The sequence below is a fragment of the Oncorhynchus keta genome, chromosome 25 (genome assembly GCF_023373465.1).
Source record: "Oncorhynchus keta strain PuntledgeMale-10-30-2019 chromosome 25, Oket_V2, whole genome shotgun sequence".
Classification (NCBI taxonomy): domain Eukaryota; kingdom Metazoa; phylum Chordata; class Actinopteri; order Salmoniformes; family Salmonidae; genus Oncorhynchus; species Oncorhynchus keta.
Window position 1 is genome coordinate 34,011,328 of NC_068445.1, and position 14,209 is coordinate 34,025,536.

General features: G+C 45.5%; 2 protein-coding genes across 3 annotated transcripts in view; both read left to right on the plus strand.

Annotated features, from left to right (window-relative positions):
* LOC118357963 (succinyl-CoA:3-ketoacid coenzyme A transferase 1, mitochondrial-like) overlaps positions 1 to 10,449 on the plus strand; it is a 130,153-nt gene extending 119,704 nt beyond the window's left edge. Inside the window, exons 16-17 of the mRNA XM_052479131.1 lie at positions 8,285 to 8,386; positions 9,265 to 10,449. Coding sequence (XP_052335091.1) covers positions 8,285 to 8,386; positions 9,265 to 9,300 — 138 coding nt within the window. The 3' untranslated portion in view covers positions 9,301 to 10,449. The remainder of the gene's footprint in view (positions 1 to 8,284; positions 8,387 to 9,264) is intronic.
* Positions 10,450 to 11,618: 1,169 nt separating this feature from the next.
* Positions 11,619 to 14,209, plus strand: part of LOC118357953 (PI-PLC X domain-containing protein 3-like) — an 81,936-nt gene continuing 79,345 nt past the window's right edge. Inside the window, exon 1 of one of the 2 annotated variants that reach the window (XM_052479138.1) lies at positions 11,619 to 12,072. In XM_052479138.1, coding sequence (XP_052335098.1) covers positions 11,814 to 12,072 — 259 coding nt within the window. In that variant the 5' untranslated portion in view covers positions 11,619 to 11,813. The remainder of the gene's footprint in view (positions 12,073 to 14,209) is intronic. The other variant, XM_035735258.2, reaches the window with a different exon arrangement.

Sequence of the window (14,209 nt, forward strand, 5' to 3'; positions counted from 1 at the left end):
CGACAGATATGTACCTTGTCAGCTCAGGGATTACCTTTCGGTTACTAGTCCAACGCTCTAACCACTAGGCTACCCTGCCGCCCCGAATAACACATAGCTAGCAGGTACATGTTTCAGTCTGAATAACACATAGCTAGCAGGTACAAGTTTCAGTCTGATTAACACAGCTAGCAGGTACATGTTTCAATCTGAATAACACATAGCTATCAGGTACATGTTTCAGTCTGAATAACACAGCTAGCAGGTACATGTTTCAGTCTGAATAACACATCGCTAGCAGGTACATGTTTCAGTCTGAATAACACAGCTAGCAGGTACATGTTTCAGTCTGAATAACACATCGCTAGCAGGTACAAGTTTCAGTCTGAATAACACATAGCTAGCAGGTACATGTTTCAGTCTGAATAACACATAGCTAGCAGGTACATGTTTTTTCTCATCAATGCCCTGATTATTATTTAATTGTTAAAATTTTGACCGTTATTATACTCAAACCTCTCAGAGCAGACCAGAGCAGACATCCTGTGGCCCTGAATAATGCCTGTTGATGTCTGCTGTGCTGACCAGGACAAATGGCTGCCTGCAGACATCACTGGCTCCATTGTCAGCTTGGCTGGCCAGAACAGAGGGGTCACAGTGGTGTAATGGAGGTCTGCATAGGATCATTGATTCTATGTCTTTGTGTGTTCAGTATTGCAGGGGGTAGAGAGGCAGATCAATGTGGGAGCTTTGTGTGGGTCCTGTAGCCGTGTTTCTCTCCGTGTCCGATTTCGCCAGACTCTGCATGTTCCTTTTCTCCGTCTCTTCCTTTCTTCTTTCTGAATGTGTGTTCGTCTCTCTCTCGCTCTCACTCTTTTAGTCTCGCTATAGGTGGCTATAGAATTATGACCAGTCAGGGTTTCGTCTATCCACTCCTTTCTGCTCGGGTGCATTTTAGAGCGAATGCACAACATGATTCCCAGCTGGATGATTTCTGTCAACGTTTATAAAGGTTAATGTGTCTCCTATCCACTGCCGTGAGCCCCTCCCCCCTCTCCTTCTTCATCCTTCTTTTCTGCTCTCCTCCCTCTATCCTCATCCTTCCCTCCCTTCTCTTAATACCTCTTTCCTCTTCTTTCTTTCCTTTCTCTCTCTTTCTCCTCTCATCCCCCACCACTCTCTTCTCTACCTGGCCTCTTCTCTGGTTACTTTTCCCTATTTTCTACCTCCCCTGTCTACTTCCTCCCCCCAGCAGCCTGCCAATGTGTGTTAACTAGACATTTATCTGATGAGGTGGGGGGCTGGATGGTACTGTGCCCGCTGCCCACCCCTGGAACAGCACTCTCCGCCTAGTGCTTCAGAGCAGGTGACAACAGACATATATAGCTGACAAGCTTTTCAAGAAAGCCTTGACTGTGCTCTCGGTCTCTCCACCTACAGTATAATAGCTCCCCCGTTACCCACTCCTCTCCTCAACAGCTGTCTATTGTATTATTGCCTTTGTATGAATTAACATTACTATAAATTAGGTGTTTGTGTTGAAGGGGCAGGGGCAGGGGCTGGGACAGGACAGTTGGATGATATGGAGACAGCTCAGCAGTGGACATCAGCAGAGAGACTGCTTGGACTGCGCATACATAGAGTTTGGCCACCATCAGTGCTGCTTGCATTAACAGTACGGGTTCTATTTTCAGCTGGTGCTAAGGCGACGCTAGTGTCAAACACGCGCTAGTTTGCAATTTTGTCATTTAAAAACTGGTGCACTGGCATTTTCCAGCCCTAACGCCAGGTTCTACAATTCCCCTCTCTTATATCAGCTCGCTTGCGCTCAGATGGGCGGGGTGGAAATATTTTAGGCTTATCCTTAACTTTATTCAAAGTACTAATTTCTATAATTTCTATAATTTACAGCGGAAATGCAGCCTATTTAGCCGTGATGCACACTGCCCATATGAACATGGAACAAGAGTAGCATCATGTGCTTTTGGTGCCTGTACACTTCCTGTTTAGAAACATAAAAAACTAATGTTCTTTCCAATTTCGTTTTATTTGATTAAAAACCAAGCATATCCTCCCCTCTGCTCAATGAAGGCTTTTTTTGTCTGCTCAATGCAATTGCAAAGTAGTCAAGACTGTCGATAAAGTGTTTGGTTCCTGAGACCGCTTGGAAATCAATCTTAATCACCAAATCTTTATTAAAATACAAAGTTTGAGAGGAGTTAAACAGTGAGCTGACATTATTTTAGCCATGCAAGGTCCTGTAAAACCCCCTCCAGGCTCATCATGAAATGAGATATGAGAACCTCTTTGAATACGGTGAACCTTGCATTTATTATTATTATTATTATTATTATTAATCTGTAACCTGTAAAAATAGCTTGTTTTCCATTTCATATGTTCATAACCCAAGTCCTCCCTTAGGCCTACTTTAACAAAGGCTGGTTCAATAGCAATTAGTTTCTTTTTCATCCTGCCGATTTTATGATATCGTTACATTTATTTATTGTTGTTTAAAAAAAGCTTGTTTTTTGAATAATTTTATTACAACCAAACGTATTAGAATTATTCACCTTTCTGGTATTATGGTAACAATGTCCACGGTGTGCTTGCAATAGAACTTCCATGAGGTGTGTGAATGTGATCTGATCTGTAAATTGGTTCCAATATGGATATAAAACGTTTATTTTGGAGCTGTATAACGGTGAATGGACATTCTCCCTTTCTCTTTATATTGGATATTTTTCCAGTTATGTTGCCTGTAAGAGTGAGACAGACTATTTAAAATAAGTTGTTCGAATTTGATTACAATTATTAGGTCTCAGGACCTCCCGAGTGGCGCAGCCGTCTAAGACACTGCATCACAGTGCTAGAGGCGTCACTACAGACCCAGGTTCAAATCCAGGCTGTGTCACAAGGGAGGCTGTGTCACAAGGGAGTCCCATAGGGCGGTGCACAATCGTTCCGGGTAAGGGGAGGGTTTGGCCAGGGGAGGCTTTACTTGGCTCATCGTGCTCTAGTGACTCCTTGTGGCGGGCCGGGTGCCTGCGGGATGACCTCGGTCGTCAGTTGAACGGTGTTTCCGCCGACACATTGGTGCGGCTGGCTTCCTGGTTAAGTGGGCGGGTGTTAAGAACCGTGGTTTCGCCTCTCCCGAGCCCATTGGGGAGTTGCAGCGATAAGATCGAAAATGTAAATAGATTTTTTTTTTAAAATAAGATGTATTTGTTCTCTTTTTAGGCCTTATCAATAATTAATTTAAACTTGCTTACTGACTATGTTTGGCATGTCCATGCTCAGCCATAGCCCAGTAGGCCTAGCCTCCAGTAGGCCCCAGTAGGCCTAGCCCCCAGTAGGCCAAGCCCCGACATCAGTGTAAATGCTATTGAAGACATTCAATTGCTTAGAACAATATGGACTGCAGATTGGTTCAAGTGAACGTATTTAGCAAAGATATGTCAACATTTTGTTATTTTGTTTCCGTAAGCCAGTTAACAAACTTTAATGGACTAACATTGGAATTGGAGTTAATGCCGTAAATAAACAATTTGAGCATGTTCTGATTGGCCGAGTCTCGACACACCCACAACTTGTTTATTCATCAAAACCCAACCTCTTTCGCGGCAACACCAGCAAGTGTGCCGATAATTGTGATTCGTGAAAATAGCTCAAATATTTCAGACACACCCATAAACCTATAGCACTAACGCTTGCGCGTAGATTTACCATTCTGTTAGGTTTGTTAAAATATAGCCCTTTATCTCCTAACCATTTTAAATCCTTCCACTACACTACCTTAAACGCAATAGGGTCAGGCTGTCTAGTCTGGTATTGTGTTTCCCTACAGTTTAAGCCTGTTGGATGAGAGTGGCAGTGATGGCCCTCCTGGATACACGTTGTTCTGTTCCGAGTCCTCGGGATAATTAAAATCTTGCCTCATTGTGTTTTCAAAATGAGTGAGGAAACGGGGAACCTAAAAGCTGCCCTCCACAATTCACACACGTGCATACACACACAGATACACCCGTTTGCCCTTGAACATAAACAACACACATTCAGCCCTCTGATAACAGAGAGATTAATTGAAGTATATTTTTTCATATGATGATGCTGCTGCTGCTGATATGGGTTGAGTCTGGTGGTGGTAGGTACCTGCAGCCCTAGGGTGCATCTCGTATCAGCCCTTTTTCACTTCTACCCTCAGATGTTTTTGAAACATGTCTGAGGCCCTTTTTGCAATAGTGAAATAGTTGTGTGTGCTGCATGCAGATTTCTGTGTAAAGGTACATTTGGAGGGCCACCATGGCAGCAGCGGTCCCCACAGTAACCCTGTGGAATGTGGTTAGCCACCATGGGGTCCCCACAGTAATCCTGTGGAATGTGGTTAGCCACCATGGCAGCAGCGGTCCCCACAGTAACCCTGTGAAATGTGCTTAGCCACCATGGGGTCCCCACAGTAATCCTGTGTAATGTGGTTAGCCACCATGGCAGCAGCGGTCCCCACAGTAACCCTGTGGAATGTGGTTAGTCACCATGGCAGCAGTGGTCCCCACAGTAACCCTGTGGAATGTGGTTAGCCACCATGGGGTCCCCACAGTAACCCTGTGGAATGTGGTTAGCCACCATGGGGTCCCCACAGTAACCCTGTGGAATGTGGTTAGTCACCATGGCAGCAGTGGTCCCCACAGTAACCCTGTGGAATGTGGTTAGCCACCATGGGGTCCCCACAGTAACCCTGTGGAATGTGGTTAGCCACCATGGGGTCCCCACAGTAACCCTGTGGAATGTGGTTAGCCACCATGGCAGCAGCGGTCCCCACAGTAACCCTGTGGAATGTGGTTAGTCACCATGGCAGCAGTGGTCCCCACAGTAACCCTGTGGAATGTGGTTAGCCACCATGGGGTCCCCACTGTAACCCCGTGGAATGTGGTTAGTCACCATGGCAGCAGCGGTCCCCACAGTAACCCTGTGGAATGTGGTTAGCCACCATGGGGTCCCCACAGTAACCCTGTGGAATGTGGTTAGCCACCATGGCAGCAGCGGTCCTCACAGTAACCCTGTGGAATGTGGTTAGTCACCATGGCAGCAGCAGTCCCCACAGTAACCCTGTGGAATGTGGTTAGTCACCATGGCAGCAGCGGTCCCCACAGTAACCCTGTGGAATGTGGTTAGCCACCATGGGGTCCCCACAGTAACCCTGTGGAATGTGGTTAGTCACCATGGCAGCAGCGGTCCCCACAGTAACCCTGTGGAATGTGGTTAGTCACCATGGGGTCCCCACAGTAACCCTGTGGAATGTGGTTAGTCACCATGGCAGCAGTGGTCCCCACAGTAACCCTGTGGAATGTGCTTAGCCACCATGGGGTCCCCACTGTAACCCTGTGGAATGTGGTTAGTCACCATGGCAGCAGCGGTCCCCACAGTAACCCTGTGGAATGTGGTTAGCCACCATGGGGTCCCCACAGTAACCCTGTGGAATGTGGTTAGCCACCATGGCAGCAGCGGTCCCCACAGTAACCCTGTGGAATGTGGTTAGTCACCATGGCAGCAGTGGTCCCCACAGTAACCCTGTGGAATGTGGTTAGCCACCATGGGGTCCCCACAGTAACCCTGTGGAATGTGGTTAGCCACCATGGCAGCAGCGGTCCCCACAGTAACCCTGTGGAATGTGGTTAGCCACCATGGGGTCCCCACAGTAACCCTGTGGAATGTGGTTAGCCACCATGGCAGCAGCGGTCCCCACAGTAACCCTGTTGAATGTGGTAAGCCACCATGGGGTCCCCACAGTAACCCTGTTGAATGTGGTAAGCCACCATGGGGTCCCCACAGTAACCCTGTGGAATGTGGTTAGCCACCATGGGGTCCCCACAGTAACCCTGTGGAATGTGGTTAGCCACCATGGCAGCAGCGGTCCCCACAGTAACCCTGTGGAATGTGGTTAGTCACCATGGCAGCAGCGGTCCCCACAGTAACCCTGTTGAATGTGGTTAGCCACCATGGGGTCCCCACAGTAACCCTGTGGAATGTGGTTAGCCACCATGGGGTCCCCACAGTAACCCTGTTGAATGTGGTTAGCCACCATGGGGTCCCCACAGTAACCCTGTTGAATGTGGTTAGCCACCATGGCAGCAGCGGTCCCCACAGTAACCCTGTTGAATGTGGTTAGTCACCATGGCAGCAGTGGTCCCCACAGTAACCCTGTGGAATGTGGTTAGCCACCATGGGGTCCCCAGAATAACCCTGTGGAATGTGGTTGGTTTGGTAAACTGTACATTTTAAAACAGCATTCCCCTCTGGAAAGGAAAACAGCCCAAAATAATGACATATAAACAGACATTCCACTGGTTCTAGATAACTGCAGCAGTCAACTGCTACCTGTGGTATTGGCAGTAACCACTATACTGGCAACAGTTGGCAGTCTATTCTCAGAGTTGTACTTAATGTCCTCTGGTTATTTTCCTCTTATGTTGCCTTCTATTAATAAACCACAGAAGACCAGCTAATTCCACAAGACAGCCCTCGTGAATAACAGGACTGGCCTCGGCTCAGACACTAATCGATGTTAGTGTGAGGATGGCTTTAAGCTGTGGTCCAGTCACTAACATCACAGAAAATCCTAGACAAGTCTCTCCCTCCCTTTGCCCTCCCCTCTTACTCTGACTTAGTATTGTTCTTTTCATACTTCATGTTTTCTCCCCGTTCCCTTCTGCTCTCCCTCACTATTTTATCCTTCTCCCTCTCCCTCTCCCTATCTATCACTCCATCCTACAAGCTGTAGGTTTTGACAGCTTTCCTGAGAGTGATACTGTATCTCTCTCTCGCTATTCTCTCTCTCGCTATTCTCTATTCTCTCTCTCTATTCTCTCTCTCTCTCTCTCTCTCTCTCTCTCTCTCTCTCTCTCTCTCTCTCTCTCTCTCTCTCTCTCTCTCTCTATTCTCTATATTCTCTTCCCCCCGCCCCTGTCCTTCTGACTACACCAAAGCCTCTCCCATACATATCTCATATCCATCTCCTGGTTCTGCCTGTGCTCACTGTAGCTGGGTTATGGCTCCATCTTTTTTAATTGCTTCCTTCCCTTGTGTTATTTTTCTAAATTACAGGTCAAGCAATACAGTATCATGATAGGAGAAGAGGATAGCAAGCTCTTTTAGAGCATTGAGACAAAGCCCATATTTTACAACAGCAGGCTGTATCCCAAATGAAATGTTGGTCTAAAGTAGTGCTATTACGAACATGGTGTGGTTTGAGACGCAGACAGTGTTATTAGGAGTCTAAAATGGCAAGAGAGACCAACACTGTAAGAATGTAGTTCGGGTGAGACTCGGGTCAGACCAGTCTGGCCTTGTTAACACAGAGTAATGTCAGACAGTGGAACTCTTGTAGATTCTGGTGTTAGCTGTGGTTCTTTCCTATTCTCTCATACAGCCAGATCTTTCTTGGGATCTTTTTTTGGCAATGAGAATAGTGACATTTAATTTCAATCTTAATTTTCTGATGATTTGAACAAATAAGCACTTTTCTCTTGTCTGTCGACATTAACCTATTGCGCTGAAATGCAGGACCCTGCAGAGTGCATTGCCCACCTTGAGTTTTGTTTGAAGTAAAGTGGATCTCTGCCAGAGAACTCAACAGGCAGCGGTCCAACCCTCTAGCCCCACACCCAGCATTTCAGATGTTGTCTTATTGAATAAATGCATCTCTCTCTCTGTCTCTCTTTCTCTCTGTCTCCCTTTCTCTCCGTCTCTCTCTCTCTGTCTCTCTTTCTCTCTGTCTCCCTTTCTCTCTGTCTCTCTCTCTCTCTGTCTCCCTTTCTCGCTGTCTCTCCCTTTCTGTCTCTGTCTCTCGCTCTCTCTCTCTCTGTGTCTGTCTCTCTCACTCTGTCTCGGTTTGTATCTCTCTCTCTCTCTCTCTCTCTCTCTATGTCTCCTTTCTCTCTCTCTCTCTCTCTCTCTCTCTCTCTCTCTCTCTCTCTCTCTCTCTCTCTCTCTCTCTCTCTCTCTCTCTCTCTGTCTCTGTCTCCCTTTCTCTCTCTCTCTCTCTGTCTCGCCCTCTCTGTCTCTGTGTGTGTCTCTCTCTCTCTCCCTCTCTCTCTGTCTGTCTCTCTCACTCTGTCTCTGTTTGTATCTCTCTCTCTGTCTTTCTTGCTCTTTTTCTCGCTCTCTCTGTCTGTGTGTCTCTCTCTCTCTCTCTCTCTCGTGCTCTCCCTCTCTCGTGCTCTCTCTCTCTCTCTCTCTCGTGCTCTCTCTCTCGTGCTCTCTCTCTCTCGTGCTCTCTCTCTCTCGTGCTCTCTCTCTCTCGTGCTCTCAGGCTGTGTTTGATGTGGACAAGACTAAAGGTCTGACTCTGATTGAGGTGTGGGAGGGGCTGACCCCAGAGGACATTAAGGCATGCACAGGAGCACACTTTGAGGTGAGTCATACAGGGACAGCCGGTCTGGCCACTCCAGGGTTGTGTTGTCCAAAGCAAGAATAATGCTTTAGCCAGCCAACTTTCCACATTGGAAAGTTGCATATTTACTAGTTACGAAATAAACTTGAAACATATAATACACTTGAAACATAATACCATCAGTAAATCCATATTTGACTTGAATTGTCTTCGTAACCACAAAACCAGGAGTGTTTATGAAAGGTAGCAGACTAAATTATTGATCCTGCTCAGTGAAATACTATCAACAGTAAAAGATGGGGCCTCCCGGGTGGCGCAGTGGTTAAGGGCGCTGTACTGCAGCGTCAGCTGTGCCACCAGAGACTCTGGGTTCGCGCCCAGGTTCTGTCATAACCGGCCGCGACCGGGAGGTCCGTGGGGCGACGCACAATTGGCTTAGCGTCGTCCGGGTTAGGGAGGGTTTGGCCGGTAGGGAAATCCTTGTCTCATCACGCACCATCGACTCCTGTGGCGGGCCGGGCGCAGTGCGCGCTGACCAAGGTTGCCAGGTGCACGGTGTTTCCTCTGACACATTGGTGCGGCTGGCTTCCGGGTTGGATGGCGCTGTGTTAAGAAGCAGTGCAGCTTGGTTGGGTTGTGTATCGGAGAACGCATGACTCTCAACCTTCGTCTCTCCCGAGCCCGTACGGGAGTTGTAGCGATGAGACAAGATAGTAGCTACTAAACAATTGGGGAGAAAAAGGGGTAAAATTTAAATTAAATAAAAATAGTAACAGATGGTTTCTCTCCTTTCAAAACTCTCTCTCTCTCTCTCTCTCTCACTCACTCACTCACTCACTCTCACTCTCACTCTCACTCTCTCTCCCACTCTCTCTCTCACCCTCTCTGATGTCCAACAGGTGTCTCCAAACTTGAGGGCCATGCAACAGGTCTAGAAGCTGGGGGAAGTGTCCGAGGAGAGGAACTATGGCTTGAAGGCTGTGTTAATCTCTCCGTATGTGTGAAGGAAGGAACACGAACTATGAACTAATCAACAATGTTCATCCTAATGTTACTGAACACCGCTTCCGTCTACTAAATCATAACGTCACTGAAACATTACTGTAACATCCATTGATGTACAGGAACATGTGAGATGCATAAATAAGCGATGCCTAGTTTGGTTGTGGTTGTTAAGAAACCAACAGCGTGATGATGTTGATGATATTATATGAATTGAATTGAAAATAATTGTTGTCCCTGACATAACTGAAGAGGAACTGTGTAATATGTATTTAGTAATAATGTCATGTTTTAATTAGATGTTTTATGCTACATCAACACAGAGGCTATTCTCTCCAAAACTTATAACACAAACAATGATGGACTTCATTTCATTCCAGTCAGTTGTCCCCTCCCTTCTGCACTTGTTCACTCCCCTCCTTAGACGTGCATCAGCCAGGTGTCCCCTGTAAGTAATAGCTCCAACTAGTTTCAGACATACTGTGTTCACTGATGCAGTGAAATGGGAATGAATTGGAGAAGGGAGGAAGCACCGCTCTGGTCTGACATCAAAACTGATATTATCTAGATTTTTATTTGCTTTTGAGCCTCTCCACTTCATCCTGGTTTGGTACTTCAGTTGAATGGTCAGCCTCATGGAAACAAACTGGTTTGGTACTTCAGTTGAATGGTCAGCCTCATGTAAACAAACTGGTTTGGTGCTTCAGTTGAATGGTCAGCCTCATGTAAACAAACTGGTTTGGTGCTTCAGTTGAATGGTCAGCCTCATGGAAACAAACTGGTTTGGTACTTCAGTTGAATGGTCAGCCTCATGGAAACAAACTGGTTTGGTACTTCAGTTGAATGGTCAGCCTCATGGAAACAAACTGGTTTGGTACTTCAGTTGAATGGTCAGCCTCATGGAAACAAACTGGTTTGGTACTTCAGTTGAATGGTCAGCCTCATGGAAACAAACACTTAATAATACAGGCTACATGGTTTCAGGTATTTTATCTACTACAATGTGAGGCCTTACATTTTCTACCCACACGTTTCTCTGTCCTGTATTTGTGTATTATATTAAACTAGGTATGTTACCTTGATGTCCATTTTCTGTTGTATTGCCTTTCGCCATCCCATATGTTGCGTGTTGCACATAAGTCTCAAAGTTCTTTCGCACTACTTCCTGAATAATTTTTTTGTTTTATTACACCTCAAATATTTCTTCATAATTTATGTGTGACAGTGAAGGAAGGAATGAAGCATGTTGAGAGTATTGAACACGTATGGCGATCTTTTGGTGAGTTGAGCTCTGTATCATTGTCGACAATTCATTGAACAAACTGAATGAATGCTCCATCTCTCCTCTGAGAAGCTGCAAGGCTGACTCAATCGTATCATATCGCTGTACTGCATGTTCTGCCCTAAAGTTCCTCCTTCATTAGCCACGTTTGACATAATTTAGCTCCGAGCAACTAGAGGGAATTAAGTCGTTCATTTCTTTGTCAAAACAGCAGGTTTACGGTCGCTATTTGGATGATTGACATGAAATGACATTTTTTTAATCGATTTGTCCACATTAGAAGAGTGCGCGGTCCAGTTACCTGAAGGATTTTACATAAATGTAGAACGCAACCAGAGGTTCTTCTTCACTCTTGGGGTTCAAAGAGAATATAGATGTTCTATCATCAACCGGAAAAAAAGTACAATTGTTGCGAATATGTTGTGAAACAGTCCGTAGCACATCAAGGGTACACATTTCTAAATATAAGGCGAAGTAGATGTATAATTTAGCCTATTTAGACAAAAACATGTGTTTTTGAGTGAGGTATCTTTTAAACTCTGGCCTGGTGTCAAAATATGTCCAATGTTATGCATATATTCAGTGCTGGACTTGGACTGAAATATGTATCATTCTGGGTGCCAGTCCTGTTTATATTTAGGTGCAGGAGCTCCACAATACTTTTGAGCTGATATTTTAAAAGATCTCAAACAGTAGACATGTTGTGGTGCCGGTACTCCGCTCAGGTGAGCTCATCCCCAAGTCAAAAACTGCATTTATTCAAGTAAAAATGTACAAATCCATACAAGCGAGAAGATAACATCAATCGGTTAACGTGTCTTATTCCCAAGGCGCTTCTTCAGAAAGCGCTGGTGTCGGGAAAGCAGATTTGATGAATTCAGCACCACAGGAGTGGACAGCGGCGCTATACACGGACGGACAAACACAAAGCCATTGGGATGCAGTACTTGTAGTGGAGAGCAGGAGAGCCATTCGCGGTTTCAACCAGAATGGGACATAGAACTAATTATTTAATTTAGTCAACTGGCGATGGCTGGGCCCACCCTCAATTCAATGACTTCACAGGAATACATCACTCGCCCGCCATGAGATCACCCTAAAATCACAATTATCAAAAACACAACTCTTTATCGACATATACTATGAAACGTGTTCGATATCCACATGATCGCATTCAGGGGGTGTGGCGTGAACTCACTCCCAGGCACGCTGGTGTGCGTGTGTTGCGTATGGGTGAGTAGTAAGGGAAGCGAGCGCTGCATAGAGAAAGCGCACTCAACGCTCGCGCAGGCAGAGAGTGGGAATATAGTGCGCGGTGGCATGGCTTCCTCTCACGGGAAAAGCGAACCCAGGTTCGCCGACTGGATGGCAAATTTACCGGAGAGCATGCACAGCATCCCGCTCACCAACCTGGCCATTCCTGGTAAGAGTCCCATTTTAGCTTTCACGGCTGCGTAAAGGTGCGCATTGAAGTGTTGGAAATGTTTATTGTTGATCTTGCAGTGAAGTCATTTAGGCTTCTTCCATAGATTAGACATTTTACGTTTTAGTCATTTAGCAGACGCTCTTAGCCAGAGCGATTTACAGGAGCAATTAGTGTAAAGTGCCTTGCCTAAGGGCACATCAGAGTTTTCACCTAGTCCGCTCGGGATTCGAACCAGCGACCTTGCAGTTACTGGTTCGGTTAACGCTGCCGCCCGGTCCAGATATTTATTGTTGTGTTATTTGTCTATCTACGACAGAAATATTGATTTGTAGAACTGACGGTGAAGTCCGTGACCTAGCCGGTGACTTCTTCAGACTTATAAACGAGACAGAATTGTCAAATTCCATACAAAGGGTTGTTTCGTTCTCACTAAAGTCCTAGGCTATAGGCTACAGTAGTCTCTCAAAACCACGTTGGAGAGATGGCACTTGTTGCGTTAAGGCGAGAGTTATGTGTAAGGGCAACACTATCATCAAACGAATAGAATACAGTTGAGCTGCTAGGGCTCGATATGCTATGCCAAAGGCTGAGACGTGTGTCGCGGTCTATCGTCTTGATTAAAATCAAATGTGTCTTTGAGGGAGGGATATGAATGATCTTACTAAAAGCTTGCTAATACAAGTTAATACATTAAATTGTCATTTCAACTAGTGGCCCGTTGTGCTCCTTTTAAATATGTTTTAATGTGTAACTGAAATCGTCCCCTTTTTTGGTAGGATATAGCAGGTTATATGTCAATGTGATCTTTGGCAGTGCGTAGGTTGTTAGCCCAAACGGGGCATAACAGGGTTCATTGCATTGCAACCATGATGGCCTATGTACTGCTCACGAGTAGCCTACGTCACATAATATTACGTTATAGTGTTAAGTGTTGAATTTGTGGGTTTATTGATTTGTAGGGATCTCTAAATCCCCATTAAAAAGGTTTGTAGCTGGTCAATCTGCTGTCTTTGCAGACTGTAGACATCCTTGACCCATTCAAAGACCTTCATCCTTTCCTTCCTTGAGGAAACCAGTGATCTGACATAATCAGACTGCATATTGTCAAATGTTAAAAGCAAACCTTGCATATGCCTGCACCCTGCCTAGTTCATAGACTACATTACCAAAAGTATGTGGACACCTGCTCATCAAAAACAACTTATTCCAAAACCATGGGCATTAATATGGAGTTGCTCCCCACTTCAAATCAAATTTTATTTGTCACATACACATGGTTAGCAGATGTTAATGTGAGTGTAGCGAAATGCTTGTGCTTCTAGTTCCGAGAATGCAGTGATAATCAACAAGTAATCTAACTAACAATTCCAAAACTACTGTCTTATACACAGTGTAAGGGGATAAGGGATATGTACATAATGATATATGAATGAGTGATGGTACAGAGCAGCATACAGTAGATGGTATCGAGTACAGTATATACACAGTATATACATATGAGATGAGTGTGTAGACAAAGTAAACAAAGTGGCATAGTTAAAGTGGCTAGTGATACATGTATTACATAAGGATGCAGTCGATGATGTAGAGTACAGTATATACATATGCATATGAGATGAATAATGTAGGGTAAGTAACATTATATAAGGTAGCATTGTTTAAAGTGGCTAGTGATATATTTACATAATTTCCCATTATTAAAATGGCTGGAGTTGGGTCAGTGTCAATGACAGTGTGTTGGCAGCAGCCACTCAATGTTAGTGGTGGCTGTTTAACAGTCTGATGGCCTTGAGATATAAGCTGTTTTTCAGTCTCTCGGTCCCAGCTTTGATGCACCTGTACTGACCTCGCCTTCTGGATGATAGCGGGGTGAACAGGCAGTGGTTCGGGTGGTTGATGTCCTTGATGATCTTTATGGCCTTCCTGTAACAACGGGTGGTGTAGGTGTCCTGGAGGGCAGGTAGTTTGCCCCCGGTGATGCGTTGTGCAGTCCTCACTACCCTCTGGAGAGCCTTACGGTTGAGGGCGGAGCAGTTGCCGTACCAGGCGGTGATACAGCCCGCCAGGATGCTCTCGATTGTGCATCTGTAGAAGTTTGTGAGTGCTTTTGGTGACAAGCCGAATTTCTTCAGCC